Below are 23,432 nucleotides of genomic sequence, written 5' to 3'. Positions count from 1 at the left end.
TGAATTATTTAATTAATAAATTCAACAAGTTCTTTTTGCATAAAAGAAAAAACCACTTGGCAAAGATTGTGTTACATCTTCTATATTTTTAATTTAATGTATTTAAAACAATGTATGATATATATATATATATATCAAATCTTGTATACATATGTAAATCAATGAAATAGCCATAAAATCCAAATGTTGAGTTAATGGTAAGGAACAATCAGTATCAAATGTAATATCTGTTTTGTTGGTTTTGAAGATGGGTAAAGATGGTGATAATCTGATATAGGAAAATCAAAGCTTGTTCAAACTAAGCTATCATTTTCTCCACCAAATTCAATGTATGTACAATTTTAAACAATGCTTCTTTTATAATATTACAATAATGGTTAATTGAGATAAATTTTAAATTATACATAGTACATTATATCGACATCTTTTGAAATTAATTAAATTTTACAAATATTTTTATTTTTTGTAAAATTATAACTGCAGTCCCTGAAGTTGTTAGTGTAATATCTATAAAAAATGTTTGTATAAACTTTTTTCTTTGAATATAGAATATAATTATAATTACAAATGATGTAACTATAATTTTACAAAAGACAAGAGGTGTTTGTGTACTTTAATTTAATTTCATAGGGTATCAATATGAATTACCCTATTTTATATTAGTGGGCAAAAGTAATTTTTTACATATCTATTTGGTGTTGTTTTCAAGTGCTATAGGAAATGTATCTATGAATATAAAAATGTGGTTGGTTCTCTCTTTCAGAGAGACTTGTATTTAACAGTTTACAAGTTTTTTCAATATTGTCACACATCCCACCAAAAATAATAAGAACTTTGTCACACATGACATGACTTTCAAATTAGTACTAATAAGGTATGCGAGCTATGCAGTATCTTATTAAAATTAAAAAAAAAAAAACATAAAAGATAATTGTAGAACTTGTGAAAATGTTAAGAATTATGCAGTATTGTTTAGTCCAGATAGTATTTTGTTTTATTTGTGGCGTTATTATATCTATGGTTACTAATGTATCCACCTCACATATATTCATACATATAAAAGTACAATATTTTATCATAAAATACTATAATATTATAAATATTTATATATAATTTATAACTAAGTGCAAAACATTTTCCATGTTACGAAAACTGATAGAATTTTGATAGGCATAAGATATAAATAAAACATGTAATAAACGTTTTCTTATCCATATAAAATACAAAAATACGAAATATTTAGAACTAGAAAGTATATAACATGACTAGTTGAATACTTAAGCATGATATGTAGTCATCTACATATTTATGTGCATTTACCTTTAACAAATATTTATCTTCCAATAGAGCTCACAAATAACATAAATGGGTGCAATAAAATCATTTCTCTTCCGTCTTGTTCCATTCCTAAACACATTCAGTTCCCACCCAAATCCATTCCTACATGCCAAGTACCCACTTTCTCTTTAGAGATTGAACTAGTGCATAGTAAGCAAACTAAAACGTGCCTAACTCTACCAAGCATTTGTCATACTTCTCGCAACAGAGAGGACCTCTGCACGGCTATGCTGACAAAAACGATTTCTGCAAAATATTTGCCCTCTTATGTAACAAGGTAAAAGTGTCTGATCTCGGAGAGATTACAAGAAGAAAGAACCTAATTCTTAGATTTGATGATATCTCAACGCAACAGAGATACGTCGGAGAAATATACACAAGAAAAAGAGGGGAAGAGCGAAATGCTAGCATGTAGGAGAAGCAAAAGATGGGCGAGGTGAAATCTAAGTGAAAATACTTTCTTGGTACCCTGTCCAAGTGAAATCATGATTAAAGATCATAAAAATGAGATAATGAGCAGGATTTAATAGAAATTGAAAGCAAATGCCTGCATCCTCTGTGTGAAGTAGCCAGGGGATTATTGAAGTATATTAAACTGTAAGCTCGATAGTGCATTGTCAAAAAGGGAAAAAGTGTCCTTCACAAATACTTTTATTTCGTCACCATCTGACAAGGGAAGACAAGGAGACGGAAGCCTTGTTTAACTAGCCCTCCAAGGCTGATGCTCCAGAAATAATCTCTATCAATTCGGTAGTGATAGATGCTTGACGAGTTCTGTAGTGAACATGAAGACACATCAGATTGGTGCTTTGAGAAGATTTAACGATGTTATAACAAAATAACAGATGAAATGAAGTCACTGCTTCTATATCTGTTTATTGCAAAGATTAGTCATCCCTCTAGCCTACCCACCAGCCCAACACACTTCAGAAACATTGTTTGGATGCATGGATACGCTGGTTAAGGAGTGTCTAGATGTATGACATGTAAACACTACAATTGTGATGAGAGCCGAATCAAACCTGTTATAAGTAAGAGTAAGGCGATCAAGCATATCTCCTGCATTTCTACTGGAGCTATCCATTGCAGACATTCTAGCTCCCTGCTCACTGCAAGCATTTTCTAGGACTGCGTTGAACATAACCTGAAGAAAACATTACAAGTCATCACAACAAACAAAAGGTAAGTATAGATTAATCATAAGCTGGGTTTTTCAATCCAATATAAAACAACGATACTGAGTAGTAAGTCAGAAAGGTAAAACATACACAAGAGAATTGAAATTCTGCGAGATTTTGAAGCACTTCTGACTTAGTTTCACCTCCTTCAATTTCATAAGAATCCAATTCGCCAAGCTTTCCCCCAGCTTCAGCTTCTCTCTCCACAACCTATACCGACATCACATTGGATTCACATGCATCAGTTATATTATTCACAAAAGCATTCAAGTAATGAATTCAGCTGATGCAATCAAATGACCTCAGGAGACAAGACGGTTGAGGTTGTTGGCACAAACGAGACCACCGACTGGAACTTGTTGAAAACAATCCTTAATGCATCATACTCTACATTCTTTAAGATGTCATCAGCAAGCACAGCAACCTGAAGTGGACCAGAATTTGTGAATCAGATATAGAATATATTTTCAGAAGCAAAAAACTGCAAAGATATATGCTATAGTTTTTAAATTCAGGAGTATTTCCTTTTTCTGGAAATTCTGCTATGCTAAGCAGTAAAACTCAACCCTGGCATAAGCAATCTACATGCTGGGTAGCAATAATAAAAATATCTCAGTTCAGCAGTAGGAAAAACTGACCTAATCCAGAAAATTGGCTAAGAGTGCGAACAAAATTTACAGACTAAATACAAAATGTTACCAGTATATCCCACAAATGAAGCTGACCAGCCATAATCAGCTTGTGTGGCATGGTAAAAATAGACTCTTAAATCCAAGTAGGCAACATAAACCAACATAAGAGTTTAAGCCATTTTTCAGACAAGATATGCTTTAACACTTATAATTGGTCATCAATCTTATGTTTGTTCCTGTATAAAACTAGAGGTTGCAATGAGTTATAGCTCGTCATGTTGTACATGCCATGGAACACTTATTGCATCATTTGATGGAGATCCTCAAATTTTGGTGTCTTGAAATAATCAATGAGGTGAATTGAGCAGATCATACAATAGTATATCATTGAAAAAGTAGTATTTCCACCTTAATCCAGACCATTATGGTAAATGGCTAAAGGTTGCAATGCACGCTCCGTTGGAGCTGATTAGCTACTGTTTCACAAAAAGCTATTCTGAGCCTACCTAAACATAGGTTCTAAACTCATGCAAGTAAAAACTGAATGGCCAATAAGTCAAGAGACCTAGAGAAAACCTCAGGTTGGTTTATCTTTTTACCGATTTGAAAGTCTCAACAAGAAAGAACAAGACGGAAACTGTACTCAGAAAGTGGGAGTCAAACAGAATTTAGCACACAAAACAAATATTTATCATCTAACTAATAGAGCGAGCATTTTAAAAGAAACTGGGCTTGGAACAAAGACAACCTGAGTATAGTTCAGAGGATTCTTCTGCAACTCAGTCATCGATAGCTCAATGTCTTTCTTTGAGTCTCGCACAAGTTGGGCCTTGGCCTTCTCTCCCAAAATGACATATTTACATTCCTTTTCGGGACCTGGAACCACACAATTTGTGGTTAATGACCCTTATGCAAACTGATGAGGAAAGGGAAAGTAAGAAGAACGGGAGAAGGAGAGCGAACTCAGAACTTTGGCAAACACACAATGTACCAGAATTTAATTTATGGATGCCCCTGCTTATCTTGACAGCAGTAGAGTTAATTCCACCACAGAGTCCTTTATCTGAGGAGATTGTGACAATAACATTCTTCTTGACATCCACACCTTGTGCGGTAAAACAGATGGATTAGTTGAGTACAAGAAAAATCAGCGACTTAAGTGAAGATAGATAAGTTGAAAACAAAGCCATCTAGTTTAATGGCTACAGAAAGAGTTCAGAAATGAGAATGCAGAATGGACATAACAATAGCCATTTCACTTGAGAAGACTGGAACAATATAAATAAAACAGTGAGGATAAGCATTCTGCATAAGAATGCTAGCAGCTAGGTGAATTAGTCTTAGTTTGACGTGATGCAGTAATAGCACTTGATCTGAGAATTTGGCATTAAGTATAACCATGCATGCATTCTTCATATACAAAGGTTAGTGATTTGTGACAAGAAGACATATCGTGACTTTCAAGCATAGCATCCAGGTAACAGTATAGAAGCTTCCTTTGTCATTCATGCTTAAACTACTTTCTTGACAGTTGTTTAAGCTTGAGCACATGCAGAATGGAGCATAATACCAAACTGAAGTGTAAAGATCAGCAGTAATAGATCCCAAAGACATATGTAATACGCAACTTCTGGTGGAAGTAATTGCAGTCAAATCTAACACTAAGTAAGGAATTACTTCAGGCTGGACCAAAGAAAATCGTACCCCAATGTAATGGGGTAAAAGTAATTATTACATGAGGTATACACTTGAAGTGATGTCCTTGAGATGGATCTCAATTCCTTCAAAAGGTGATGCATGGACTACCAGCTTCGGCTAAATTAATTTAACCACACAAGAAAAAGAATAAAAGAACAAGACATCACTCAGAATGTTCTCATTTTGTCCTCTCCTAGATATCTTTGCTACAAAAATTTGGCAAAAAAAATCACAGAAGAAATGTACAGAAATATGCAGCTAATACACCTGAAGGCCCTTGAGTAAAAACGATTCAACTTTATTCCCCATCACATAGCCATGCTCAGAAGCAACCCCGTATATTTAGTGACAGCGCTTCAACAGGAAAATCATAATGAGGACAGTGCATGGTTTTAGTAGACAGCACAATTCTTGAATCATAATGGACAGAAATACGATACCCATAAATCAAGCAAAAATGATGTGAAAGAAAAGGCATAAGGTGAATTAGAAGTATATATAAACACACACAACAGAGAAAATGAGACACAAACGAGTGTTATCTATGAACTCACTTGGGATGTCACCAAGAAGAGCTGTAAATGGCTGCCATAGGCCACGTGAATTTTCAGCTCTGGTCTGAATAGCCCGGAGCTTTGAAGCTGCAACCATCTTCATAGCCTTTGTAATTTTCTGAATATTCCTTACACTCTTCATACGGTTGCGAACTACACATTGCAGCATCATCAATGAACATTTCATTTTCCAACAAAGACAAGTTCAACATGCAAGGTTGAAATTATAGCAAATAACTCATGAAAATTATCCTCGAGTTAAGAGCTTATCTTACCAACTTGAGTTGAGATAGAACGAGCTCCCACTAATACCTGCTCCCTGCTGGCATGTGCTAATTTATTCAGAGACAAAGAAAAAGTAGAGTGATAATACATGGTAATAAAAAGATCAGAGTTGCCAACAGCAGCGAAAGGAATAAGATGGAATGTATACATAAATAATAGCGAGGATGCATCCAACACATGGGAACAAATATACTCATGTAAACCTTGAATAATATGTTTTCCATGTTATATTCCGCAATAAGTTTCCTTTCAACTATAATCTTCGCATAAGCCAGGTTTGACCTTCTGTCAATACCATAGACTTATTGCTCCCTAACTTTGTTATTTTATCAAAAACCTAAAACGAATATTTCTCCATTGTCATCTTTGACCAAAATCATTTGCCTATAACTAATCTTATTTTCAAATATTCATAGTCCTAATGCTTTTCATACTAATACAATGTCCAGGGTTTATGCATGGTTGTAATACTAGTTAATAATAATATATACAGAAAAACATAGAGAAGTCAGTTATTTAGTCAGTGTGCAATCTACCACTTATAGGCACAACCTTGTGCCATATTCATATACACAGATGTGTCACTTACTTACCCAATATTCTTTCAGAACAAACTAGCAAACAGTATATCACTCGCAGGACTTCTTATATTTTCCACACAATTGATGAAATTGCATGTTTCTATTCATTATTGCATGATTTCACTAATAATTGCAGTCTATAATAGACTGATTTTCAATATTCATGATCAGGAAATTGGGTACTTCGAGCCAAAGTTTAAACCAAGCATTCCACCAACCAGCAGCCTCACCTTAAATTGTTTTTAATGCGACACTGCACCTCAGGCAAGTGCATTACTAAAATGTGAGAGACGTAAAACATTTTCTCATCTTAACAATAGATATAAGTTCCACCACCCACTTAAATCTTGACGAAGAATGCATATCTACAGAAGCAGTAGAGGTATAAACATCTCGAAAGAATCATTACCAACTTATACATTAGCTTATATAAGCCTAATGATCCAAGTAGTCTAATAAATACTTACAGGCAAAGAAGCTCCATTCAATCTGCCTAATTTAAACTACATAAAGTCATTAACTGCCCTTTGTAATCCCTGAAACAAATCCGGGAGAAGTCATCATATATATTTATTTATATATATATATATATATATTTTTCGTTCATGTATCAAATTACTCACTGGACAGATCCTTTTCCATACTAGATGCTTTGCACCAATAAATAGATGCAAGGTAGCTCAAAATTCCACTGATACATACACCAACTTCATAATACAACTCTAATAAAACAAAAACCAAGCAAAACAAGAGGAATGTGATGAAGTCACAACAGCGTCTAACAACAAAATGTGGTACGTTGCGCTGCACAAGCTGCATTCTTTCCCATGTAATGATTGAAACCATAATTAAAAAAAACAACGATATAAAACAAATTTTCAGTAAATAATTCCCCCCATCCCACCCACGCCCCCCAAAAAAAAACCTCAAAAATGTTTCGATTTCGATCAACAGCAATAAATAGCACATTTCCACATGAGCAAAAACGAAATCTGAATAGAATTCAAAGAATTAAAAAACTGTAGACAAATCACTTTCAAATTTACAAATAAAAACCGAAAAGGAGAGATCGTATCGTACTCGGAAGAAGCGAGAGAAGAGCGCAGGAGGTTGACGGGATGAGGAGACATGAGAAGGCCGGATATCCGCCTACCCTCGCGTCTCAATGCAGTCATCGCCATGTATTCTTCTATTCGATCGGAGAAATGTGAGCTTTTAGGGTTTTCTATTCAAGTGCAGGTTTGAGCTCTCCAAGTCGGAAATGGTGGCTCTTCAGCAAGGGAGATGCTTAGTGCAGTATCGTTTGGACCATACGACGTCGTCAAAGGCTGGGAGTGTGGGAATTGGTTGCTTTTAACGCTTTCGGGTTTGAGAAGAAGCAATTTTCAATTCATTCCTTTGGAAATATGAAACACGTTTCTGGTTGTTTTATTTCAGTGTAATTATATTTTTTGGGTACTTTAAACTTTTATATTAAGGTAACATACTTAATGGTCTCTAAAGTTCAAATTTTCAATAATTTTCTTTTATAATATTTAGTTCATAATTTTGCAACTCCTAATACTTAATCATGTTCACTCTAGTCATTCTAATTAAATTTTAATAAAAATTTCAAAATTAAATTTATTTCAGTTGATAATGGGTGATATCTCTTACAATCCAAGTTAATTATGTGTTTACTAACAATTTAGTCAGCCCAGTATTAAATTAGCTGGCCTATATTGACCCACATAATTAGCTGACTGAAATCACCAAGAGAAATGGCTGATTACAAACCGAAAAGAGGCACCCCATTTGTGGTTGTTTTTTGCTCTCATACTCGCCCTTAACTTATATCATGAAATTCAATTACTACCCCTTTTTCTTTTACCAAAATTACCTATTTTTTTGTCAAGTACATTTGAATAGGAATCAACCCATTTTTTTACCATTAGACCTGTTGATCTTCCATCCTCAAGTAATGAACACACGGTAAGGTTTTGTTGGGAGAGAAATATGAATTCATCCATTAAAATGAAGATGGAATGGTACAAAACCCAAAAAAATTGAAAGATGGACAAGATATAAACTTTGGTTTTTTATTGGGCCAATATAGTAATTTTTATAAATAATCATCAATTTTGTCCGACCCAAATAAACATACACATATAAGATGACAACAGTCTTATAATCAAAGAAATTTTAAAATTAGTAAATGACTTACTAATTTGGCCTAATTCCACGAATCAACAAGACAATTCCAAATGCATTTGTGTGGCCCAGTTATCCCATATACCAAAGTAAACACGGTTTTGATGTAATATTTTAGTTAGGCAACTTATCTTGCTAAATGTTAACATATAGTGAATGAAATTTTTTTAAATGCTTAACCCATACACCACCATGTATCTTGGCTTCCGCGACTGATGCTTATCCAATCTTAGTGGGCCCTTAGTAATGTTGATTGAAGAATCCTACATGGTGGCCATTTGGAACTATCTGAGGATGTTCCCTAGTTTGGGCTTCATTATGATCGAGTCTCCACCTTTGCCAGGGTTTTGGACTCGCAACTTCTCAATAGGTTTGCGTGATTTATTTCTCATTTTTTGGCTATTTGGCCTGTACGCTTTTTTAGGGACACCAATGGAGATTTTGAAAGTAAAATTACTTGAATTAGTAAATAAAGAAATGGCGATTGGGATGTGGCATAAGGGTCTTTTATGATACAATCAGTATTTCGCTTCATTTTCAATTAGGATTACTCTGCCTTTTATAGGGGTTATAACCTACTTGAAAGCTCGACACATGTAGTCTTTACCTGTTTATATATTCATAATTTAAGACTTTACTACTTAAGTTGCATTATATACTTATCACCAATATATCGCTGAGGCCAACTCGTAGCACCACTGATGCTAAGTTGGCAGAGGGGCTCCAAGAAAGCCTGTAAAATCGTGTTTTCTTTCTTTTTAAATTTAATTTGCATTTTCAAAAAAGCAATCGACAGTCACAAAAAAAACAAAAATTTCTATTGCAGAAGTGGATAAACCAACTTAGAGAGACAAAACACTATGCATTCTATATCAAATAATTTTTTTTAATTTCAATTGAAAGGTAAAATAAGACTCAAAATTGTATATTTAAAAAATATTGTTTTTTAAGTGTAAATTTTCTAAAATTCAGGGTGAAAATTCTAAACCCCATACTTAGAGGGGGCAAATTGTCAATTTTCCCCAAATTTTCAAATCGAAATCCCATTTTTACTTGGTTCCATCTTGACTGCTATTTTCCCTTCAGCACCTGAACCCTAACATATATAAATACACAAGAATCAAACCAAACCCCTAGCAACTGATCAAACAGCAATCATCCTCAGCAAATGGCATCCTCGGAGAAGAGATGCCTGTACGAGGTCCTCGGCCTGAACCGCGACTGCACCGCCGATGAAATCCGGTCGGCTTACAAGCGGCTGGCGCTCCAGCGTCACCCGGATAAGCTCGTCCAAAGCGGAGTCCCCGAAGCCGAAGCTACAGCCGCTTTTCAGGAGCTCGTGAACGCCTATGAGGTCCTGTCCGACCAGCGGGAGCGGGCCTGGTACGACTCGCACCGGAACCAAATCCTCTTCTCCAGTTCCACTGCTACCGGTTCGTCCAGTTTCGTGCCCGATTTGTTTCCTTTTTTCTCAAATTCGGTTTATTCCGGCTACTCGGACTCGGGGAGGGGTTTTTACAAGGTTTATGGAGACCTATTCGAGAAGATTTACGCGAATGAGGTGAATTTTACGAAGAAATTAGGGTTGCCCTTGCCGAGGGAAGCTCCGGTAATGGGCAATTTGGAGAGCCCTTATGCTCAGGCAAGATTTTCGCCGTCACTGTTTTCATTTGGGTTTGCAATTTATTGACTCTGGTCTGAATGTGGAGAATTTTAATTGGTACCACCAAAATATGCTTGTTATGAGTGTTCATTTATGCAATTTAAGTTGGAACTACCTAAACTATACTCGTATCTTGGATTATTAAATAATTTGAAAGTTCGAAGTGTCACAGCTTTGCATGTATTTATGCTTATATAGTTGTGCATATCACTTTTAGTTTTCTCCTAATGCACTAATGTGTTTCGGGGTTGTGTCTTTTGATAACAACATCTAAGATTTCTGTAGTTTCATCTAGGATGTAAGCTGTCTACACATATTAACAACCTAGCTTGTGAAACACGGACGGATCTACTTGGGGCCAAGCAAAATAAGAATTAGGCCTCATTTGGTTCATGAGGTGAAAGAGAAGTCTAAGGGAATGAGCACCTACTTTGCTTAGGATTCGTATAGTACTTTTTCCTTAAAGTTTTCGGGTATGACTTCAAGGAAAGTAATTCTCATATTCCCCTTGTTTGATACAATGAAAATGGAGAAGGAAGGTAAAATGATTTTTTTAAAAAAAGCTTACTAATTAATCCATCATTCTATGCTAGGTAATGTTTAAACAAACTATTAGAACAAATTCAATTACTACAGATTTTCTGATGTGTTAGAGCTCATTGGGATAGTACAATATTGGCTGTATTGCTATTGCTTCCTTTGCTAGGATGAGGCCCCTAGTCTTAGATAAAACATTAGCAAAAATTCTTAGTAGAAACTGCAGGTTGAAGTGTTTTTATACATTCTTTAGTTGTGATGGCAGCTTCTCCTCTGTGAAATTACCTGTCTTTTACTTTCTTAGATATTGTTATTTTGCTATTTTCCTTACCAATCCTTTTAAGAGAAGAAAATGAATATCGGAACTTCCGGGTGATTATTGGAGCTCTTACTAATAGCAGAATTTTGCATCTCTTTGACTCTTTCAAATGTTTGATAGTATCATGCCTGTGTTTGACTTAAGTTTTAATCATAAGTTGTTCTGTTAGACTTACAATGTTTTAATTTATTTTTATGCAGGTTACAGCATTTTATAACTACTGGTTGGGATTTATCACAGTAATGGACTTCTTTTGGGCGGATCAGTATGATGCTATGGCAGGTCCAAACAGGAAGTCACGGAGGGTAATGGAGGAGGAGAACAAGAAGTTGAGGAAAAAGGCAAGAAGAGAGTATAATGAGACTGTGAGAGGGCTGGCAGAGTTTGTGAAGAAGAGGGATAAGAGAGTAATTGATATGCAGGTAAAGCGGAATGAGGAGATGGAGAGGAAGAAAGAGGAAGAGAAACGGAGAAAGAAAGAGTTGGAGAGACAGAAAGCAGAAAAGGCAAGGAATTATGAGGAGCAGGAGTGGGCAAAGGTGGAGGAGGTGGAGGAAGATGAGGCTGAGAATATGCTGGAGGAAAAGAAACAGGAGTTCTATTGTGTGGTCTGTAGCAAGAAGTTCAAGAGTGATAAGCAATGGAAGAACCATGAGCAGTCTAAGAAGCACAAAGAGAAGGTGGCAGAGCTGAGGGAAGCATTTAGAGAGGAAGATGAAGAATATGAAGCAACAGAAGGGAGTGAAAGGGAAGCAGAGGAAGAAAAGGAGGTTGAAGGAGATGTTGTTGGTGATTTGTCAGCAACTAACAGGGTAAATGATTTACCGGAGCAATTTGAAGATGCTGTTGTAATTGAAGGAGATGATAGTGATGATGGAAAGACTGCATCTAGTGAAGTGGACGAGTTTTCTGGTACTGATAATCATAGTAGATGGAAGGGAATAGCTGCAGAGCTGGGATCAGATGATGATGAGGCCAGTATGATTGAAGCTATGTTGTCTCGGAGTAAGGGGACGAGCAAGAATCAGCCCAAGGCTTCATCAAATAAAACTCAAGTGGAGATGGATGGTGATGAATTGGAGTTCATGGAATATAATAACACAAAAGGTTCACGAAGGAACAGGGGAAGCAGGAGGCAGAGAGGTAGAAGACAAGAAGAAGAAGGAGAAACAATGAAAGCGGATGTGCCAGAGAGAAATGGTGAGGCTGGTGAGCAGGATGAACGAGATGATGATGCCGAGGAATCAAGTTCCCATCCTTTACCAGAACCTGAGGCTAGGAGGAGAGTAGATGATGCAACAGAAAGGAGTCATAAGCGTCCGCAGCAAGCCGTAAACAAGAAAAATACAGCAAAGAAGGAAAATGCTTCCAGGTTGAAGGCTGCATCCAAAGGAAGGAAACAAAAGGTACTGTGTCTTAAATTGATTTACTGAAATCTTTAAAACCATTTCTGGGTTGTTTTGCTTGTTTACATATACCAAGACATGACGGGTGGGTCTGCGCAACTGCACAGGATACTTTTTACTGCATGTACCTCGTCGTCACAATTTTCTATGATTATAATGTATAAAGTTACGGGTGAGAGTGTAAATAATTACCTAACCCATTTGGAGAGCTGGGCCAGCAACCAGGCTAAGGTCTCTTACCCAGGGATGGTTTAAACTCGACGGACTATATCATCAAGTTTCTTACTAGATAGACTGCTGCCCTCAACCAAACTGTTTAATTTAGTTTTACTCTTAAGTAAATAACATATTGGTGTTTATGCAATACCTTATTCCAGTCTTGACAAGTTTTGGTGCCAACCAATGTTTTTCAGGTGGCAACAAATGGTTCTGATACTAATGTATGTGAGAAGTGTGGAGAACAATTCGACTCCAGGTATTTTCTTCTGCAATTTGCTAAATTTAGCTCTCCTTCTGTCTGTCGTTTTCGTTAGTCCCCCTCTGAAATCCTTTCCATCCTTTTAACAGGAATAAACTGCATAAACATTTGGGAGACACCGGTCATGCTTCACTCAGATCTCGATGATATTCATTTGGTCGCTCAGATTGGCACCTCATTCTTCCGCATAGATTGAAGTATCAGCATCTTTATGCGCACAATTGTCCATTGCTAGAGTGCAATTGCAGAGTACCTCTTCTCTGTGCCACTTTGGCCCTAAGATCATTTTATATTTGTTTGTGCACACATAAATACAAGCCAATTAGAAGGCGTTTATCATCTCTCATTATAAAGTCTATCTTGACGCAAACCACAGCTTCTAGACGAGACACTTCCATTTCCGAATTTTGTATCTTCTGGAAAATGATTGATTTTTTCATCTGATAAGCCAAGGATCATGGCCGATGTCTGTTTATAAAAATTCTATTTTTTGATAAATGGGAACTTGTATAACTAGCAAAAGCTCATTGGTTTGATGTATTAACTGACAACAAAATGCTGAAAATTTCTGTTAGCATGTTGGAAGTTCTTAATACAAATGCGTGATGGGTCAACACTATTGCCCAGTTGTAGTGGGCAACACCAAAAGACAATAAATGTTAAGGTATATGTATGTTACTTGACACTCCCAGTTGTATATGTGTATATATCTCTTTTAATTATAATGATATGCCGATCAAATATGAATTAGATCATGCTTATAAATAAAATTTTAATTTAAAAACGCGTTTGATTAAATTTGTCTAAAATATTTCATACATTCATTTATCTAATAAAACATGTTCAGAATTTACATGATGCCAAAACTTAGAATAGTATAGAAATTAAAAATGAAGTTTTGTAAAAACAAAAACCAAACAAAGTCTTGCTTTCAAAAGAATGGAACGTACAACTCAAAAGGATAAACAAAAAGTAGATGAGATCTAGTAAAGAAGATTGATTGGTCCAAGTGTTGACTGATCATTACTAGTGCACAATTAGATTGTCACACCCATCACTTTCATTTCCCATTGTGGGTCAAGTCATTTATGATGGTATTGCCTTCACACTACTACCTATAATACAATTTCTGCCAATGAAAATGACATTCCCTCAATATTCTTCTACATATTTTTAAATGTGTAAATTGGATTATACATTATTTTATACAAAATTATATTCAATTATTATTGTGCTAATCCTCAAAATTTTAATATTCATTGTATAATGACCGACCATTTTAGATGATTGTATATATGTTCGATTCTCGACCGCTAGTAAGTAGATAATTTGTAAGTAATTCTATAAATTGTCTATGATGTCGATGGCATGCATTGGTCCGTATTGATAATTTAGAGTCGAAATCATCTAAATTTTTAAATAAAAAAAATAAAAAAAATCATATAATATTATATTGTGTATATATATATATATATATATTGGTGGGGTGGAAAGGATTGAAGAGAACACATTTATTAAGACATGGAAATGTGAACAGAAAATATTAGGACCACTTTACATTGATTGTCTTCAACATTGTTCTATTTGGGTTTAGGTAAGTTAGAGGTGTGAAGTTGGTCCCTTCACCTCTTTCGTATATATAACCTCAAATTCTAAGTAATTGTACTTGTGAAAATTATGTGAATTTAAAGTGTTTGTGGAATTATGTGATTTGTATTCATGAATTTGCCATCAAATCAATGGTCGACAAGTGTCCAGATGAAGTATTTCGATCAAACAAATTATGCTTCAAAATCAAAGATTCTAGCCAATTAAACAGCGCCACGTAGAGCAACTCCATGTACGCTCCAATCAAGTCAAGACAAATATTTGTGATATTTATCTTTTTAAAAAAATGCAAACATTAAAAAAATAATATCAAGTTGGTCAATCATATTATTTATCTCTTTAAATTAAATTATAAAGAGATAATACAAAATATGTTCAAGTGTATTACAACTCTACCTCTTTGGCATTTATATAAAGGCGTCACTAGAGCTCATTCAAACACACAGAGATAGAGAACGAAAACTCAAGTCAAAAGAAATATTTGTGATATTTATCTCTTTAAAAAATGCAAATATTAAAAGAACAACGCCAAGTTGATCAATCATATCATTTCAAATATTTGATATATTTATCTTTTTAAATTAAATTGTAAAGAGATAATACAAAATATGTTCAAATGTATTACAATTCTACCTCTTTGACACCTATAACACACAGAGATAGTGCACAAAGACTCAAGCAAGCAAAGCAGGCTAAATAATTCTCTCGACACAGTTTTTCAAAAGCTCAGGAATATTCAAAGACATTCAAGGCAAAGGTCGAGTCATTCGTCAAAGGTGCGGCACAAATTATAGCATTTAATTTGAGATTACAAGGGCTAAGCTCTTGATTAACATTATAAATCTTCAGATATATTCTCAAGAAGATTCAAGTGGCAAATCTACTTTAAAATTCTTCAATCCGAAGTCAAGACTATATCATTTTAATTCGGGATTACTGGCAAATGCCCTCGAGTTAACGTTATAGAAAATTCAAACAAAGCCAAAGGGAGATCTACAAGAAAATTTTACATTTGAATTAATCAAATATATTTTTGAAGAGAATAATAAGAAGATTAGATAGAATTTCTACCCATTTTTATCTATAAAATACATATTTTTATTTGTGATAATTTTTTTATGTTTTGATTTTCAAACACAATAAAACTCAGGCTCACAATATGTTAAAAAAATTATCAAATATCAAATCATATTTCAAAATATATTGTTAAAGTATTTGAATAAAATAAGACAACTCCAAAAACACGGATAGAGCAGAACTTCAGATCTACAAATGGCCCACAAGCTTTCTATTTAAAAAAGATATTGGGTCATTTTGATAAGAATTGATAAAAAAGAACAAAACTCCCATCTATTTTGTCGATCCCTAATTTGATATCTGATTTTAATGATTGCACGTCTTTATGAGTTGAACGAGATTCAAGCAGGGGAATCTGTTCAGTGTGTCATATTTGACAAGTAATGAGTGACAACAATTATTCAATTAGTTACAAAATTTGTTAAAATTTTAAAAATAAATTAGGAACTCCTTGCTTTCAAAAAAAGCTTATGACAGATACTTTTATCGTGATGAACGAAACTATTATTATTAATATTTTATATCTTATTTTATCTTAAACTTTTAATATATAAATTTATAAGATTTTTTAAATAAATTGAGTTAGAGTACTTTAAGAGATAGAAGAGGGCAATGGGGCAAAGAATTTAGAGTAAGTCCTTTAAAGGTGTATATTCTTGGTGAGTGGCCCATTCATCAAAGTATATGAAGTAGAGATGTGATCATAAACTTGGCTGGTTGGAATTTAGGACCACATACAACACAGACCTTTGGTTCTTTTCACATTCCAAAATTTAATGAAAACAAAACCTTATCCTACTGCACCTTCATGACAGTGACCAACTCTTTCTGCTCTTATCAACTACTTTCTTCATTTCATGCCATCATTCTTCAATGCTCAATTCAATATTTGCACTCATTTTATTTTCTTTTACTATATATATATATATATAGATTAATTTAAATTTCCATGATGGTTTTAATTAATTGGCATTATAATGCCATAATATAACCTTTTATATGATGAAGATATCTGAATATGATTTGAACTAAAACAATAATATACTCTCCTAAGTCGTCTTGATTGGTTGATACGATTTCAGATCTATTTTTATAGTTTTGCATCTGCAGGTTACAATACGTAGGTACTAAGTCTGAATGTAATTACTATCTTTTGGTATTCAAATAAATGAAATCATTTTGGAATATAAGGGTATTGATGTCGCTTATATGTTTGGATGCATCACATCAATACGGCTTGTATTATTGAACTTATAACGTCATTCAGGACAACTCTACCCCAATAAAAGTATGTGAATCCCTGTATTATTTTGTGATTTTCTTGACTTTTTAGAGCCTTTTTTGTCATCTTATTTTGATGGTACTATGTATGGTACTTGATATCTACTGCAAATATTTTTTCAAGTTTAATGATTAGTTTGGCCAAATCCAAGCTTAAGAGTCGAGCCCTTATCCATATTAAGCCCAAACCTTGTTGGGTTAAGCACAATTTACAAGCATTAAGGATATCATGCCCGCTAGCTAGTCTAACCACCCTACTGATTGGGCAGTATCCACAAATAAGGTGTTCCAGTAGACCTAGTACCAACTAGCAAGATCGTCATATCATCATAAGCCACATCGCCATAAAGGGGTCAGTAGGGATGTTATAGCCAGCTGAATCTAGTTGTTTGAAGCAGTAGGTAACTACTTTTTTTATTTTAGCGATTGACTTAGCAAGATCACTTTGAGCTAGCATATCTTTTAGAAGATAGCTCTAAATGCTGGATGATATTATCCCTGCAAAGTAAATATCCTAAAGATTGCAAGTATATCTAAACTAATCCCAACGAATCCTGAAATCTCTCCAAAGCTTGTTTATAAATAGTGGTCTAATGGGAATCAAGAAAGTAAGTTTAGCTCATTCCACTTCTCGAAAGCAAGGCTATAGGAACCCTTGTTGTTTTTGTGCACTCTCTACTTAGATTTCAGCTCCATTTTTCATATTCAAGCACTCCATCTCCGATCGCATAATTTATTTCGCCACAATCTCATGTTTATTCAAGTGTTTCTCATTTTATTTTGTCAAACACATTATTAACTTAAGCATCAAAATTTATGATTTTGCAGGTCAGTCCTCCGATAATTTAAATTTTTTGAGAAGATATTTCGATTTTTGTGATGTTGTTGAACCCCATATCACAACTCAATTTGGTGATTTTGACGTAAATCAAAACTCAACTAGTTAATAAGAATAATCAACTCGTTGCTTTTAATGCAAAAATGCTACCAAACATTCAACCACGCAAATACAATCTGTTTTACAAATCCCTATTCACCTATTACAAAGTCCAATATTTTATTTTTTCCTAAACAACAAATAATCTACATACATAAATAAATTTAGTTTGAACTCCACCCACATATAACAACAACCCGAATACAGACGACCCTACCCGTTGAATTCTCACCCCACCCATATATATATATAAAGGTCAATATTTCGATACAACTTGCAATATTGGCTAAAATTAAGCATATATTATTGCTGTTGTTGTCAATCTGCTGCAGCATCGTTTGGGTGTGAGTGTGAGGAGGTGAGTGGTTGGTTGGGCTGTTGTGATCTGTAGAGGGCAGCTGCCATTTTGTTGAACAAATCCATGTTCATGGATTGCTGCATTTTAATAATCAAAAAACACAAACAACAAAAACATCATTCGAACAAATCAATCATACAACAAGTGTAATATACTTGTCATATTTTCAACTTATTTTCAATATAAAATTGATAAACTGCTTAAAATAATCTCGCAGAAGCACCCCTTCAATAAATTAATGCATGTATATTTGTTTTCGCTTCATACACATATACGTATATATATATATATTTATATATCATATATAAAACTATTATTTGAATATTTAAGAAAAAAAATGTCCGTTCACATACTATATATATTAGAAATAATTCAAGAGACGATATAAATTTTAACATAGAAAATCTAAATATTTTTTATTTCGATTATAACTTGTGTATTAATTCATCAGTCACCTAAAATATCAAATTAAATTTTTATTCCAAATTTTATTATGTATAGATTCCCTTTTTATACTTAATCATAAAGGCATAAGACTTCAAGTCCAAGATTCAAAATCAGTGACGTACTTGTGTGAGAAATGTGTTGTAGGCATCGTTAAAATTAGGCACGGATGCATTGACGTGGGCAGCATCAACATTGGCTTTCAACGGAGCCGTCGCTGGAGGAGGAGAAGGAACCATCGGAGGCATGGCAAAGGGCGGCGACACGAAGGATGCCGTGGTGGTGCCGCCAAGAGGGCTGGCGGCGGCCGCATGGATGAAGGGAGGAACGGAACGGGGCAGGTTCTGGGCCAAATTGTTGACATCAAGCATTCCCATCCCCATTCCGGACATCCCCATTCCCATGCCCATTCCCATTCCTATTCCCATGCGCGCCAATAGAGCCATTTGAAGTTGTTGCTGCATTCCCAAAGGCACAATCATTTGGGGCATGTTTCTTGCACTGCTCATCATCTGAACTTGTGCTTGCAGTTGCTTTAGGTACTCAATCACCTCATCCAACATCGACGCTTTGTCAGTCTACATGTAAATCAGTAGAAATTAGGAGTACGGAATGACCACCTTAACTAAAAGTTTAAACTTTAAAAAAAAATTATTTAATATTCAAGATCTGGGATTAAGCGCCACATATACCCTATGAAAACAAAGAATAAAAACGCATCCCGACCCCCGTATAAACTTTTAAGAAAAGGGCAATGCAACTGCTCGATGCAAGAGACAGTGAACTTCTTTCTAAAACTTGAGGGAATCGGATTGTCTTTTATTTTTATTTTGGAGAGTTTTTATCCCTATTAATTAATATTTTCATAAGAGGATAAAACCCTTTAATATATTTGACAATAGAATACCACTTCATGACTTGAAGTTTTAAGTCATAAAGTGTTATTACAAACTTTGATAGACTAAGTAGTGCAAGAAAATGTGAAATAAAATACGTTTTCTTAAATACTCACCTTACTCGCGTTAGGGACCAACTTCTGAAGAGTCTTCATCTTCTCATTGATCCTGTCCCTACGTCTCTACAAGGATGCCATGCATACAATTTGTTAAGCAATTCCAATCATCACATTATATGTATTTAATTCAACTAAAAAAGCTGCCCCAAAATTTATATTTTTTTTTAATCGACTTATTACAAACTTATTGCAGTTAAACATTCGTCGTACCCGTTCTGATTGGTTATGTATAGCTGCAGCCCGACTGCGTCGTGTGGACGATTGGGAGCGGAAGCTCTGCCCATTTGTCATGCGTTGTCCATCCTGCCAAGATATCATAATTTTATAATGCTAATTAATAATGCCTCCAGTAATTTTATTCCACTTTTTCTTTATTTTTTTTTAAATAAAGTATCTGATCCCCTTAATTCAGAAAAATAATGAAAATTACTATCTTTTTTATGGTAGTCCTAAACATGCTATTTAGGGACTGCATCTTCACAATTCATGATACAGCTGTTTTTAATTACAAATCCTCTTGCATTTTACTTTTAATTATGTCATTTATCGCATTTAAGAAAAAAAAAATTGTAATGAAAAACAAACAAAAAATGTAATAAAATTGAGAATAAAAAAAATGAATTTGATAGAGAGCAATGTGATGCATGCATCAGTTTCCAATATTATAATACGTTAGCACATTTATATCAAGTTCCCAATGTCGGTGAGAATTGATTACATGTCTGCACTAATTCAGACATGCACTATGGTTTGGAATTGGAGGAGTGGAACTATACGTATGTCATCATATCCTATCCATGTCTATATCTTCTTGATTTCAAATGCTTTTATTACAACCGGCAACCTGTATTTGAATTGGAACCTGATTTCCTCCCGGGTGGACAGGACAACTGATATTAACTCAATTAAAATATTGATATATATTAATTATAAAAACAATTTTTTTTATGATTTTTAGTAAAAATATTATTAAATTTTAAGTCAGTATCGATTAAATCAATCTATGTTCAATTCAGTTCTAAAAATGCTGTTTGTAATCTTGAAAGTATCAAGGTTTATTTTTTCCGAAAGATCTTTATGTACGAAATTTAAGTTAGACATTAGAAGTTAAAAGACAAACTCATGAAGCATGCATATATATATATATATGTATATATAAACACGTTTTATAACTAAAATCAAATATTAATTTCTTTTTGTAAATAAAAAGAACAATGATTAAAATTAAAAATCAAATAAATTAACAAAGAAAACAAATTGAAATAATAGATATTTACTGGTGGTGTCTGTGTCTCTGCAGAAGGCTGCGCTCGCGCTCGCGCAGCCGCTCTCCTCCGCCTGAAAGCTTTTCCTCCCGCACCCCTGCTCCGCCGCTGATCTCACCCTTTTCGAATGCGTTTCCCCCCATTTGGAGCTCAATTTCACCACCCCTTTTCCCTGCTCATCATCCATTTCCCTCCATTTCCCACCGGAAGACGCGGCAGCTGGATTTGCTTTTACTTCCATCTGCTGGGCCGAGTTGGAGTTCTCCCTCCATTTTCCGCCGGAGAGTGTGGTGGGGCTCGGTTTCATCTCCCCATTCCCTTCCACCTGCATGTGGGAAAGGCTTTCCCTCCATTTCCCACCTCCCTGATCTGGATTCTCATGCTGCAAGTGCATGTGAGTGGAGTTTTCACTCCATTTTCCGTCCTGATTGTGTTCCGTGTGCATGTGGGAGGTGGAGTTCACGGCCAACGTCGAGGTGGGATATTTTCCGTGATGATCTCTACCATTTGGGGGGAGCTGATGAGTAGCTTGATGGACTATGGATTCAAGAGTGTCTCCAACTCCGGGTTTATGATCCCATGTTTGCTTGGACGTTTGAGGAGGAGGAGGAGGAGGAAGAATTCCCCCAAGTCCATGCAACGCTAGCTGCCCATTTTCCCATGTCAGCTCCGTCACTTCATACTTAGACCTGGAAACAATAAGGTCCACATAACAATGAAATTTTCAACAAGAACAAAAAATAGCCTCATTACATGTTAATTGTTATTTTCCGCCCTTCCCATCTCGTTCTCGTACTAAGTTTGAGTTCCAATAACTATATATATATACACACACATACATATAGAGGACAACTTGTAATTCCAAGATGAAAATGTACAAAACTAATGAAGACAAGAACTAGGTAAGACATAAAGAGAAGTTTCATACACCAAAATAGCCATGAATCGGGAGTATTTTAAGAAATTCTCAAAGCACTAAAATGGGTAGATGTAAGCTTAACTTAAATTGAGATGGATGGTTCACAAAATGTGGTAGTTGGAAATAATGAAAAAATAAGTACAAAAGGGGGAAATTGGACCTGGAAATGGAACTCATCATCATATCATCATCATCATTATCATATATATGGAGTCTTGTCAAGAAACAGTACTATAGATTACCTACATGAAAGAAAGTTTTCTCTGTTTTCCCCCTATATATATATCATGCTGCATATATATATATATATATATATATATGATGAAGAGAGATAGAGAGAGAGAGAGAGAGGGAGAGAGAGAGAAAAGAAGCAGAGAAGAATCTTGGGAATTAGGATAAGAGAGCATATAAAAGCATTACATGGGGACAACATAAGAGAGATTTTGGTGAAATTGCACGTGAGGGGATCTGTTCCTCTCTTCTCCTTCTACTTGCTCTTCTTGTCTTTGGTGCCTCAGATTCCAGTTGGGCACTATGCACTCACTCATCATTCATTTACACACATACACACACACTCTCTCTCTCTCCAAATGCATAGGAGCTAATCAACTGCAAAATTTATCTGTTATACATATATATATATATATGTATTTTTCTTTGTAGAATGGTCCCCTTTGGATATGTCGGCCTCAAGATGATAAAGATTTGGAAACAAGACATGTGGTGGCAAGGAAAGCTAAACACAGGCTAAGGATAAGTTTTGGGACATGCAGTACCTACCCCTCCCTTTCTCTCTCCCCCCTCTTTATTTCCAGTTACCTAATTACTCTTTAATTTACTTTGGATTTTTACTTTTCATTTTTATCATTTGGGATGTAGATTTTGATGCTAATATACACGTTGGTGGGTCCACTATAATGAGTTCATATACTACCAAATAAATAAATTATTCATTATATACGTTAACGACATTTCCCATAATTCATCTAATTGTAATATTTTTACTTCAGTTGCAAATTAAAATAATATATTAATAGCTATTGTGTAGTATTCACCATAATTTTTTAATTTAACTATAATAACAAAATCATATAATTTCTATATAAGACTTTGTTTTGAAAACTCAGTTTATGAGTTTAAATTATGATTTATGGTTTTCAAATTGCGTGTCCCTATCATCATAATGTAGATAGTGCAATTTGTTGATGCATTTCAACGAATTATAATGGATTTGGGTTTCTTTGTCAACTTGGGAGGATACCAATAATAGCTCATGTTAATCATTGCTACTGTCGCTGTGTTATTGTATCTATGTAATTTTTACATTTTTTGATCATATAATAGCTACATATATATATACTTCCGATGACTCGCAAATTGTTTAAATATTTTGATTCTACTTAAGTAGACATCCAAGTTTTTGCTGATAATTATGTTATTAGTTACATTGAGTTTCTTATACTGAAAAATATATTTATTATTACGGAAAAGATGTTACGTAAAAGATTAGACGTTTCGTTGTTTATGAAAGATACCATAATTGTAATTTTATTGTAAGGGAAATTATTTTTTTCGTCCTTTAATTTTACTCCCTATTAGTTTTAGTCATATAAGTACGCCTTTTGTTTATTTAATCGTATGAGTTACAAAAATGATAAAAGTTAATCTT

At 34.6% G+C, this 23,432-nt stretch overlaps 4 protein-coding genes across 5 annotated transcripts; 1 reads left to right on the top strand and 3 right to left on the bottom strand.

Moving 5' to 3' along the window:
- Positions 1,783-7,602, bottom strand: LOC105168864 (ATP synthase subunit gamma, mitochondrial). Of its 2 annotated transcripts, none has more exons than XM_011089045.2 (9): positions 7,347-7,602; positions 5,676-5,722; positions 5,401-5,553; positions 4,140-4,253; positions 3,897-4,024; positions 2,818-2,940; positions 2,607-2,726; positions 2,361-2,482; positions 1,783-2,112 (listed from the first exon to the last, which is right to left on the bottom strand). In XM_011089045.2, the coding sequence occupies exons 1-9, from the start codon at positions 7,445-7,447 to the stop codon at positions 2,043-2,045; spliced, it is 978 nt and encodes a 325-aa protein (XP_011087347.1). In that variant the 5' UTR covers positions 7,448-7,602; the 3' UTR covers positions 1,783-2,042. The 2 variants fall into 2 exon arrangements, with proteins under 2 accessions (XP_011087347.1, XP_011087348.1); XM_011089046.2 differs by having other exon boundaries at positions 5,676-5,719.
- On the top strand, positions 9,526-13,357 carry LOC105168863 (DNAJ protein JJJ1 homolog). Its single transcript, XM_011089044.2, has 4 exons — positions 9,526-10,098; positions 11,176-12,381; positions 12,795-12,856; positions 12,949-13,357. Exons 1-4 carry the CDS (start codon positions 9,625-9,627, stop codon positions 13,004-13,006), a joined length of 1,800 nt encoding a protein of 599 aa, XP_011087346.1. The 5' UTR covers positions 9,526-9,624; the 3' UTR covers positions 13,007-13,357.
- On the bottom strand, positions 17,794-19,995 carry LOC105168862 (transcription factor UNE10-like). Its single transcript, XM_011089043.2, has 4 exons — positions 19,790-19,995; positions 19,577-19,642; positions 18,690-19,142; positions 17,794-18,197 (listed from the first exon to the last, which is right to left on the bottom strand). The coding sequence occupies exons 1-4, from the start codon at positions 19,895-19,897 to the stop codon at positions 18,081-18,083; spliced, it is 744 nt and encodes a 247-aa protein (XP_011087345.2). The 5' UTR covers positions 19,898-19,995; the 3' UTR covers positions 17,794-18,080.
- Positions 20,576-22,569, bottom strand: LOC105169392. Its single transcript, XM_011089786.2, has 3 exons — positions 22,184-22,569; positions 20,857-21,533; positions 20,576-20,652 (listed from the first exon to the last, which is right to left on the bottom strand). The coding sequence occupies exons 1-3, from the start codon at positions 22,312-22,314 to the stop codon at positions 20,576-20,578; spliced, it is 885 nt and encodes a 294-aa protein (XP_011088088.1). The 5' UTR covers positions 22,315-22,569.

Source organism: Sesamum indicum, linkage group LG8 (assembly GCF_000512975.1).
Source record: "Sesamum indicum cultivar Zhongzhi No. 13 linkage group LG8, S_indicum_v1.0, whole genome shotgun sequence".
NCBI classification, from domain to species: Eukaryota; Viridiplantae; Streptophyta; class Magnoliopsida; order Lamiales; family Pedaliaceae; genus Sesamum; species Sesamum indicum.
The sequence above is the reverse complement of the archived record's forward strand: the minus strand, read 5'-3'. Positions and strand labels throughout refer to the sequence as shown.